The sequence below is a fragment of the Capsicum annuum genome, chromosome 3 (assembly GCF_002878395.1).
Source record: "Capsicum annuum cultivar UCD-10X-F1 chromosome 3, UCD10Xv1.1, whole genome shotgun sequence".
Classification (NCBI taxonomy): Eukaryota; Viridiplantae; Streptophyta; class Magnoliopsida; order Solanales; family Solanaceae; genus Capsicum; species Capsicum annuum.
The window spans coordinates 197,878,705-197,891,405 of NC_061113.1; the positions used below are offsets into that span (position 1 = coordinate 197,878,705).

The window sequence follows — 12,701 nt, forward strand, 5'->3', positions numbered from 1 at the left end:
GGGGGGGGGGGTAGGGAGAGAGAGAGAGAGAGCCGGCGACCGGAGGTCGTAGCCGGCGGTCTGGTCAGCGCCGGCGACCGTAGGTCGGAGCCGGCGGCCGGATCGGGTCGGCGCCGAAGGTCAGCGGCGGCGCCGGGAATCGGGGGCCGGTAAGCTGGTGGTGGAGAGAGGGTCGGGAGAAGAAACTAACACCAACAACACTCAAAACAAACAAGAGACTCCTAGATCTATGTTCAAAGGACAAATCTCGTCCAAGATAACAACAAGAACATCAAGTCTCGGCCAAGAACAAACTCAAGAACACTACTCTCTTTTTTTTTTTTCCAACTCACAAGCCCAAGATTGATTTTGTTGGAACAAAATCAATGATGGCTCTGATACCAAATGATACCAAACGGTCCAAAGAAGACACAAAACAGCCACAAGATGTCACAAAACAGTCCATAACAACAAGACACTAAAAACGGCACAAGAACAGAACACAAGAACAAGAAACGAAATGCAATATATTAAAGGAGAAATAGATTGACAAAAGAGTGTATAGACCCTAAGAACCCTAAGATATATTAAATCTAAGGACCCTTACAACCCATACAAACTATTACCAATCTCCTACGTAGGCACAAGATCGGAATCAACCTCCCATGCATCGACGTTTCTAATCAAAATACAATCACTAGTGAATCCACACTAGTTTCTTGTCCTAGTTTCGGTTTGCCTCAAAGGAGAGACGACTTGGTGTTTCAAAAGTAATACAAGACTTACAAAAATCATCCAATGAAACCCTACATTGTTCTTTATATAGTGTATTACATAATAGAAACTAAAATGACCAAAATGCCCTTAAGTGTGAGGCGTCTATCAAGTGTAGTCCAAGTGTAGTGTATGGGCGGTTTTGGTGCATCATTAGGTCCTCTTTGGCTCTTCAATTGCACACACCAAGTCTTGGGTCCAACACGGACTCTCATAGGTCCATATCCGTGATTATTCTTGTATCAAGAAGTCCAAGATATGGGCTTCAATGTTCTGTTCATCCTCCACTAGCTCTTCTCCACAACAATATATCCTTGTTGTGTGTCTGTGTCCATTTTTACGTAAACAGTTGTTTTTAAAATGAGTTTTCCAGTAAATTTATCTAATTGGCAAACCATAAGCATCTAAGATTAGGACAACCACCAAACAAAGGTTCTTTGGAATAAAGAAAACATCACTTATTGTTAACTCCCTTATTTTTGGCTTTTGAAGAGTTACCTTATGCGAAATTCATTTATGCATGCTCTAATAGATTTAGCCTCAAAATATTAAAGGGCAGGTTAGGCATCATTATCTTGCTTTCTCCACTTGCAAGTTCATCTAAGACTAATAATTGACCCAAGACTGAAGACATGATTAACCAAACCACACAAATATTGGCTGAGACTTGAGTCAAATTATTAGTAATCATTTCTAAACCAACTAAATATCAAGGACCCAACCTACAACCGTATTGAAAAGTGTACAGAGTATCCAAAATCATAAAAGACCCAAGAAACTCTAATTTGTCAAATTCTTAGATAGCAAAAGTAAGCTCAGCTTCGGAAAGGTGCATTAGATGAAGATGGTAGCATGCTCCAATAAAATTTTGAATGAAAAGGGAGACAAGAATGTGTCAGTGATTTAAAGCACTCCGAGCGTCGTCAAGATTTTGGGTACTCATTAAATTACTAAAGCCGAAAAGAAATAAAAAGAAGGCAAAATGGCCTTAGTTACAACCCCAGTCAAAAACATTTTTAAGCCCAATTGATTTTAGATTTACCTTTGACTAATTAGAGTATCAGCCTTCTTTCCTTTCCCGCAAAAGATTGTTGTGTTCTTCCTAAAAAATCATTTCTTTCCATAAGTCTCTCTATCTTGCATGGAAGAAAAATACAAGTCTTGTTTTCGACTTTTTTAAGAAATATCCCGCAATAAAAATAGCTCTTATAGCTATTTGAATTTCAAAAGGACTCTTGTGTTGGTCCCCCACAAAATCATCTACAAAACACCCCATTGATGGCAATAAGGGTCCCCCACCGTTCTTCAACTCCTCACCCAAAAAAAAGAAACAACAGAAAGCTAATTGTCTGGTCGATGGAAAAGACATAAATCGTCAGATATAGAAAACATTCCAATAGTTAATGTCTTATTAGTGGCACACAACTAACACCTAATAACACCTATTACCTAGTACGTACAGCTAAATTAGCGGCATATCTATCTCACACACTTGAAACTATAACCATGACTCAAAGCTATTATCTAGGTTGGCATTCTGAAAGCTTCAAAACACACACACATATATATATAACATTTTGTTATAAGCAACTCTGTTGCATTGCAGCCATTTGAATGGTGAAACACGTACAACAACAACAACAAGATACCCAGTATATTCCCACCAAATGGTGTGTGGGGAGGGTAAGTGTACGCAGTCCATACCACTACCTCAAAGTGAGATAGAAAGGTTGTTTCCGATAGACCCCCAACTCAAAATAAAACAATCTAAAGCGAGATAAGATAAGAATAAAACAAAGCAATATAAGATAAGATAAGGAATAGCAATAAAACAAGACACAATGGAAAATAACACCGTCAATAATACCCAAAGCAAGATACTCTAAGTATACACCCAAAACATACAACCTCCTAACTAACCCTCTACTCTAATCCAAAAGAATGGTGAAACAAGTAAATACATTACATATATAACACTTCATTATAAGCAACTCCATTGCACTGCAGCCATTTTAATGGTGAAACAATTAAACAAGTCCCAAACTAGCTTGTCCGTCAATCTGAACCTCAAAATCCAAAAGAAGCACTAGATGTAAAATAAATGTCCCGCTAAGATAAGAAATGGAACCTAACCTAACTCGACTTCAAAGGCTAGCTCATATGTGAGGGTTGCCTAAAATCATATAAGATCTTTAATCATTCCTCAACCAACAGAGGACAATCTAACCAAGTGAAGTGTGGATAACATAACATGGGAGTTCAACATTGAAAACACAAATAACAAGAATGGGCTTGGATCTGATACCATAATTAGGAAATAGAATTTGGGTTAACTCAGCCATACAAGTTAGCTCAGAAGGTGAGGATTGCCAAAACAATACAAGGAGATCATTTCACATTCCTTCAACCAATGGATGACAATTTAAAAGGCTTTAAGTTCTTCCATCCTTGAATATTACCTAAAAATCTTTTGGAACTTCTACACTATGTTAACAACACAACTGACCAGCACCTCTTTTATAATCAAGAAAATGCATATGCCTCGACAGGCTCAATACGTAAATGTAACTGACCAGCACCTCTTTTATAATCAAGAAAATGCATATGCCTCGACAGGCTCATTACGTAAATGTAAGTTGTTAGGAATCCCAATCATACACATAGGTTTGTAAAAACATGGGACAAATCACTTATTCAAGAAAATGAGCTATTCATGATGTAGGAAAAGAGAAAAGAAAACCGCACGGACCTTATAAACATCCAGGAAAAGCTAAGAAAAATGAACAATAAACCATCCTTTCTGTACCTCTACAACAAATGAATTGCATCTTTCTATGTTTATTACTCTGTAAATTTAAGGCAGATCTTCAAAGTCATACTGGAAATGATAGCTATGGTAGGAAGACTGAGAAAGCTTTTCAGGCTTATCATATACTATAAAGAAGATAAAGAGAAAAACACTTAAATAACCACTGCAGTGTATTTCTATTAATGTTTTAGAACTATCACTTCCATTTCATGACCAGTAGTCCTTCAAATTGTATCACAAATTAATCCCAACAGAGGCATGTTTAACAAATCGATGCTGCAACAAAATAAAAAGTTGATTCAAAGTTGAAATTTTTCAATATCACAAAGCACACAAATTAAACTTCAGTTTTGTTTTGCTCTGTTGCTTATACAAGTAAAATCCGAGAATCTTAAATAAGGCAAGAAAAATATATTTAAATTTCAAACAAAGGGATTGTACCTGAGCATATAAACAAGAATCGGGATAAGCCTCGGGGTCTCTAGAAACAGCATGAAGTGAAACCGACAGAAAATCAACAGCATAACCTTCACTCCTATCTGTATCACTTAGCCACACCACTTGCCTGGCGATATTTAACGAATTACAAAACTAATACCCAACAACTGATATGTGAACACAAAAAAAAATGTAAATTGAAGGCGGAGATGTTACTTGGTGGTTATATAGAGAGTGCCAGGGGACTCAGGAGGGCGGCTGCCGAGGACTATGGTAGTTCCAGGCTGAACATGCATCAGTTCCTCGCCGTTGTCGGCGTCGACGAATGGCTGCCCGGCGCCATCACCGGTTCTTTCAGCAACAAACCTCAAGCCTAACATAGTTTCCGGTCGGCAAAAAGATTGGGGAGACTTAAAGAGTAGAGACTCTGCTAGACTACTGCTGCTCTAGGGTTTTAGTTTTGCTTGGGCGCCAAAATTATTTTCCACCACAGTTCGCACCACCATAAGTAGTACTAGTTGTTTGGCTACGAAAATCTGTGTATTTTATTTTTTAATTATAAATAATTATTATTTTTATTTATATATTAATAAATTAATAATATTTAATAAAAAAACTAAATTAGATATTTATGACATGAATGTTTCAACTATTTCAATTATAATTTTACTAAATTACTCATATTTAATTATTATAAATCATTTAAGTAATAAAAAATTAATAATATATAAATAAAAAAAAGGTAAAATAGATGTACAATGATAAATTAATTTTTGATGTTTTTAATTAACATGACGTTTTATGTTAGAGCCACAAAAAAAAAATCACAAGTATTTTTTATAATAATTTTATTATGTCACTTCTAATTAGTAGAATAGAAAAAAATATCATAAATTACAATAATTAAGAAATTAAATTATTTAAAATATATAATTGACTATCAATGTAACAAAAATTTGAACAACTTTAAATATCATTATGCAATTTCATCAATCTAAATATAATATTATATGTCTAACTTAGAATTTATCAACCAAACAAATAAAACTTTTAATTAAATGATAGAATGATACATAACATAAAAATTTTAAAGATCAACATTGGGTCGTGCGTAGCACGCCGTATACTATACTTTTCATGCCTATTATGATATAAAAAATAATAATTTAAATTTATAAAATCTAATTTATATTATATTTTTTACTTTATAATAAACATAATCTAATGACCAACGTATTAAATGTATTTTGTTGATAAGTTTTATAATTATTAAAGTTTTTAATCACATAATTGGATAATTTAAAATAATATTTTTTATTTGTGTGAAAGAAAATATTATTGGAGAATTAGAATATATCAAACGGCCACAAGTAATTCAATATTTTATAAAATAACTTGATAATATTTTAATAATGGCAATTCAATGATGATTAAAAATAGAAAATATTGATATTTTAACGAGTTTGTAGGCATGTAATTTATCAGTTATTGATAGAAATAAATTTGTTTTGATATTTATTATTTTACTAATTTAGATGTACGTGCCTTGCATGTGTACCTCACTTTAATGAGTTCAAACGTTGCATTAAATAGGATATTTGTTAAAATAATAAAGATTAATATAATAATTAAATTCAACATCTTTTAAATATGTAAAAATAGAGAATTTATTTAACTAAACCTGGTCTTTACCAAAAAATCTACCACCTGTAAACTGCAACAAGACAATACGATGATAGAGACAATAAAATAATACAATTAAATCTAATCTTTACACAAATTTTTTCTCAAAGCCGCCTGACACTCATGTAATACCTGTAAACTCTAATAAAATAATACGATATAGAGATATCAAAATAATACAACTAAATCTAACCTTTAAATTAAAAAAAATCTCAAAGCAGAGATATAAAAATAATGCAATTAAACCTAACTTTTACCAAAAAAAAAAATCTTTTAAGCCAATCGACATTTATCTAGCACCTGTAAACTATAACAAAATAATACGATAAAAAAGATATAAAATTTTGACCCTAAAAAATGACTTGAATGGAAACAAAGAAGATATATATATACGCACGTTGAATTTTATTATATTGTCAAAAACAGTAAAGAAATTGGGGGGTAAAAAATTAATCATTTACCAATCTAGACATGCAATCGAATAAAATTAGATGAACATACCACATTACTTTAAATACATGGGTTTGAAACATATGTTCTTTGTTTTATTAAATTATAAATAAATACTTTTAATGCAATAGCATGTTCTCTGTCCTTCAGAGTTATGGACTGATTTTTTGGTTGCCGCAGATTAGATGTCTTGCGACTGCATGAGTTTGACAGTGTAATAGTTTAACGTGCATATTAATATTTATAGAGGTATTTCCTTATAAAGTTCTATTTTAGAAATATTTTTTTAATTTACCAGTATAAAGAAAAATATTAATTGATTTTCTCCCATATATTTTAGGAGTCCAATGTACTTTAGGAGTTTAGTTAATATAATAAAAAATGATTAAATAATAAATTAAAGAAAGTAGTGAAAAGACAATTTTATCTAAAGGAGAGTTTTTTAATAAAGGACAAAAAGTTTAAATAACTTTTCTAAGTGTTTTCATACTTTTAATATATTATAAATTATAGATTTTCACCTATTTCATGTGACAAGAATTTTTGAAAAAATTATTTTTTTCAATCTAACACAATAAAATATTTCAATGACTTCAAGTATATAAAAAATGTTACAACCTTAATTTAAAAGATTTACATAAACTAACGTAATAGTGATCCATAAGAATATTAAATAACAATGAAATTAAATTAATAGATTGTTCCATTCAGTCTATTTACTTGTCGTGTTTATTATTTACGCGCCCCTTAAAAAATATTTTATTCACCCTATTTTAATTATTGATTTATCTTTTTTCATATTCGTTGAAAAAATAATAAGAGCAATGTACTATTTATTATTGATTAAATTATCCTATTTATCATATATTTTGTAAAGAATTGAACAATATTTACTATAAGGGTGAAGGTGAAAATTATTACTAACTTTGATTTTATATGAAAGTTATTTTTGAATAATTCTTTTGAATAAAAATGGTTATTAATTTAAAATGAAGTGTGTTTTAATCAAAAGACAATTTATTAAGTGATAGGAAGAGACCAATTACAAACACACAAATGACAATGCGTTTAACAAAAAGAATAAGAGCAAAAATGAAAATATTGAATAAAAGAACACCATTAATTGTCATGTGTATTCTCTTAATTCACGTGGCCAAGGAAGTGAACTACCTAAAATGTCATTGTGAGGAATGCCAAAATTTAAGATTCTTTCTTATATATAACTAGTATTAGTACCCGCGCGATGCACGATCGATATTAAATAAAACTAATTATAGAAATTATTATCTTATTAATTTTATATAAAAAAAAAATCAGTATCATTCACATATTTGAAATTAATAAATTTATGTCATACAAAAAAATAATTATTAAAATATTAAACTTAATATCATTAATTACATAAAACTTAAACATTTATTTTTGAAAGTTAGTATCCGCATATAAATAATATTATATTGTAATATAATTATTTGAGAATATTAGATAATATTGTGATCTAAATTGATTTATTTTGTAAAAAAAAAATCATATAATTACAAAAGAAAATGCATATTTAACATAATTATTATTAGTTAAGTGACTTACTTCTAAATTTAGTTAGAAAAACAAAGAACTAATGAAAGATATGTTTTAGAGTTATGCACATGAGGCTTCTCTATAAAATTTTAACTTGAAATTTAAATTCTTTTATATTAAATATTTTAATTTGCACCCTTCTATCAAAAAGAAGAAAGGAGTTTCCCCTTCTCTTTTCTTGTCTTAATACATTTTTCCTTCAAAGTAAAATCTGTATTCCTTTACATGATCATAGTCATAGTATATTTTTTATAAAAAAAAATTTTATGTCAAGATAAATATTTTTAGCAATGTCTCAATAATAGTCAATTTCCCCTCTCTCATATTTTCTTATTACCATTTTATAACAAATAACTTACATTATCTAAAGTCCTAACATGTTTGCACGATTTCACAATGTTCACTTATTCTCTTATGGTAATGGACCAACAAATATTAATGTATCTTATTGTATATTATTTTTTCGAATAAATGTTTTAGTCCTTCATAGGTTTGAATATTCACTTTTCAACTCTATTTTCGATCAATCTATCATACTTTCTCAATTTACTCAATTTGAATGAAATTATAAATATTAACCTCTATCGAAATTGAGTTTCCTCCCATCCTAGAACATTCAACTAATACTTAACCCCTCGTGCTCATCAGTACAATAAGATATTAATCTTATTCATCTTAATCCGTTATATTGTACAAAGTAGATCAAAATAATTATTATACCAAAAGATCTACAATATTCTAAAATTGGAGTTACAAATATAAATATAAATATAAACATGATTGAACTCATTGTCTGTTTATATCAACTAAAACAAAAAAATAAGAAAATTTGTAGCATAATGTTTACAAATAACAAATGATAAATGACCTTTACTTTCTCGTTAGTCCAATATGCTACGTAAAAGTACACTAATATTTGCAGTAAGAATTTAAATATAATGAATTTTAAAAAATCAATATTCATAAGTATTTGATTTATTAAATTTGAGCATTGCCCATTGAGCATCAGCCACGAGATACTCACCCAAATTTTAATCTTCGATATATAGCTTTTGAGATAGTAATCCTAGTGTCAGGGTAAAATTCATAGATAGTTATACAACTATCATTTTTTTACTAAGGTCACTTAATTATCACTCCTAATACAATATCATAAATTTTTTAATATACTATTAAAATCATACAATTTAATTTATAAATTAATTGTTAATCATAACATATAGAAATATAGTGTAGACAAATCAAGTGTTTATTCTAATATATAGAAATATAATGGATTAGTAATTTAGTATCGTAGTTTATTAATTTTTGAAATCATATTATTATATTACTAAAATCTAAAGCAACAATTTTTGCAATGCAAGAAAATCAACTATCTAATATCAATATTAGTTTCTTCATTTTTAATGTATAACTTGTAAATTTTTATGCTATTGCTAAACTTCTCCTTGCACATTTTAACCAAGATGAATTTTTATATGTCTTTAAAAATGTATGACATATTAAAAGATCACCAACTTAAATTTTCAAAGAGTACAAATTATATATTTTTTTATAAATATAAAGTATACATGAATACTGGCTTATAAAATTTTTACCAACCATGTAGAAAATAAAATGAATATGCAACATAACCTGTATATTTAGTTGACTTGATAAATCAAGAAAAATCTATTTTAAAATAATACTCACAGTAAATTGAGATTCTAGCGATTACAACAACAAGATAAGTTATGGCAGAAATCAATTGTGCAATTCATCTTCTCCAATATGTTATGACAGAAATTAATTAGCTTTTACTGAGTGTAGCCTTCTTATATAGTGGTAAATCGTTATGACATTAGAACTTCTAGATTAATTGCAACTGGTACAATATTCTTTTCCATATATATGTATAGAATTGTTAATTGATTATTCATTTTCTATATATATTTCTCAATCAATTTTGTCATGCTTCCTTAATTGACTTACATTGAATGAAAGCATAAATACTTTATGTCATATAAATATTCATTCTATAGTGATATTTTAATTGCATATGTTCTAATCTATTAGTAACTCGCACCAATATTTCATCGTATAAAAATTATTATAATTTTTTATTGATATTTTTCTTATTAAGAAATATTTATTCCTAATTCATTTTATTGATCTACACGTTTAAATTTTTATATAAGATTATTTAATTTTTTAATTAATTTTTATTCATCAAAACTAAGTATTTTTTTTTCAAATTCAATTATTTTAAAATCCCAAATTATTCTTATAGACATATATAAGATTATATAATTGGTCAATTAAAGAATAACACTGTAAAGAAAAAATTTATTTGACTTCAAATATTAATTAGGACTATACAATTTTAGTAGTTATTTTTGATAAACATTACACAATCTTTTTTTTTGTGTAGTAATATTCATTTTTTTTTCAATATTTATTTATTTCCAATATACCCTTTTTTAAAATTCAAAACTATTATTTATTTATTTTCTAGTATACAATGATAGTGTAATAGTCATTGATAGTTATTCTTAATTATGAAAATTCTTTCATTAAATATGAATGCATGTTGTTTTAAATATAGATTACTTAAATTATATCGAATGAAAATTCTTTCAATAAATCTGAATGCATATTTTTTAAAATAAAATTACTTGAAATATATTGAAATAAATTTCTTCCATTTTGTAATCCAAAGTTACCATTTGAGTGATCACATCTTTTTCATAATATTTTAAATTTTGGAATAACTCTTTGATTATTATATTTTTTTCCCTATATGTTGTTTGATTACTAATTGGTTATTCTCTTAATTGATATATCTTGATACTTTCTTGATTTAGTCAATTGTAATCAAATAATAAATGTTCCTTTTATATGGTATTGTTGCTTAAATTAATTAAATACACATTTTGAGTGCTGACATCTTTTTCATAATATTTTTAATTTTGGAAGGACTCATTTGTCATAATAATATTTTTCATATAAGTTACTTGATTATTAATTAGTTATTATCTAATTGATTTTTCTGTAATACTTTTTTGATTTACTAAATTTTGAAATCATAAATATTTTTTAAATAATATTATTATTTAAATTAATTGTGTATATCTTTTTGAGGGATAACATCTTTTTCATAATAATTTTTTATTTTGAAATGACTTTTTGATTATTATAATCTTATTCATATAAGTTACATGATTACTATTTATTGATTGATTTTATTGTTATGATATTAGAACTTCTAAATTAATTACAGTTGGTATAATATTCTTTTCCAGATATATGTATATAATTGTTAATTGATTATTCATATTCTATTTATATTTCTCAATCAATGTTGTCATGCTTCCTTAATTGACTTACATTGAATGAAATTATAAATTATTTTTGTCATATAAATATTCGTTTTATAGTAATACTTCAATTGCATCTATTCTAATTCATTAGTAACTCACACCTACATTTCATCATATAAAATTTATTATAATTTTTTATTGATATTTTTATTATTAATAAATATTTATTCCTAATTCATTTTATTGATCTGGATATTTAAAGTTTTATACAAGATAATTTAATCTTTTTATTATTTTTTGTTCATCAAAACGAAGTGTCTTTATCAAATTTGATTATTTTAAAATCCGAAATTATTCTTACAGGCATATATAAGGTTATATAATTGTTCAATTAAAGAATAACTTTGTAAGGCAAAATTTTATTTGACTTCAAATATTAATCAAGACTATGAAATTTAAGTAATATTCATTTTAATTTTTTTTCAATTTTTTTTTTCAATCTATCCCTTTTTTAAATTCAAGACAATCATTTATTTCATTCCCTAATATAGAATGATAGTTTAATTACTCATTGATAGTTATTCTTAATTATGAAAATCCTTTCATTAAATATGAATGCATATTGTTTTAAATATAGATTACTTAAATTATATCGAATGAAAATTCAATCCAATACAATAAAATGTTTCAATGACTTCAAGTATATAAAAAAATGATTACAACCTTAATTTAAAAGATTTAGATAAACTAACGTAATAGTGATCCATAAGAATATTAAATAACAATTAAATTAAATTAATAGATTGTTCCACTCAGTCCATTTACTTGTCGTGTTTATTATTTACTCGCCCCTTAAAAATATTTTATTCACCCTATTTTAATTATTGATTTATCTTTTTTCATATTCGTTGAAAAAATAATAAGGGCAATGTATTATTTATTATTGATTAAATTGTCCTATTTATTATATATTTTGTAAAGAATTGAACAATATTTACTATAAGGGTGTAGGTGAAACTTATTACTAACTTTGATTTTATATGAAAGTTGTTTTTGAATAATTCTTTTGAGCAAAAGTGGTTATTAATTTAAATGAAGTGAGTTTTAATCAAAAGATAATTTATTAAGTGATAGGAAAAGACCAGTTACAAACACACAAATGAGAATGCCCTTAACAAAAAAAATAAGGGTAAAAATGAAAATATTGAATTAAAGGACATCATCAATAGTCATGTGTATTCTCTTAATTCACGTGGCCAAGGAAGTGAAATATCTAAAATGTCATTGTGAGGACTACCAAAATTTAAGATCCACCTTTATATATAATAGTAATATTCATAATCTTCAAAATAAAATATAATTTTGAGTTACTTTATAAAATAAAAAAGTTAAATTTTTTACAAAGATGTGAAAAAGGTAAAAGCAAAAATAAGTTTTGTTCGTTGCTAAATTTGAGAAACAACTGTAAATAGTATTTGAAATTTTATGATAAAATGCTAATTTTTAAATAAAGTAAAAAAAAGAAAAAATTACAGAAACTAGCATCCTTAAAATTATAATTATAATAAATAGCAACGTTTCTTTAAAATTGCAACTTATAGCAACGTTTCTTCAAAATTGCAACTTATAACAAAAGTAGCAATATTTTACCCATTTCATAGTAATAGAAGAATATGTATTTTTCAGCTGTA

General features: G+C 27.2%; 1 protein-coding gene across 2 annotated transcripts in view; it reads right to left on the bottom strand.

Moving 5' to 3' along the window:
* LOC107863415 (chloride conductance regulatory protein ICln) overlaps positions 1 to 4,531 on the bottom strand; it is a 13,096-nt gene extending 8,565 nt beyond the window's left edge. Inside the window, exons 1-2 of one of the 2 annotated variants that reach the window (XM_016709318.2) lie at positions 4,217 to 4,531; positions 4,004 to 4,127 (exon numbers count right to left, since the gene is read on the bottom strand). In XM_016709318.2, the coding sequence (XP_016564804.1) occupies positions 4,004 to 4,127; positions 4,217 to 4,380 (288 nt within the window). In that variant the 5' untranslated portion in view covers positions 4,381 to 4,531. The remainder of the gene's footprint in view (positions 1 to 4,003; positions 4,128 to 4,216) is intronic. The other variant, XM_047408562.1, reaches the window with a different exon arrangement.
* Positions 4,532 to 12,701: the final 8,170 nt, after the last annotated feature.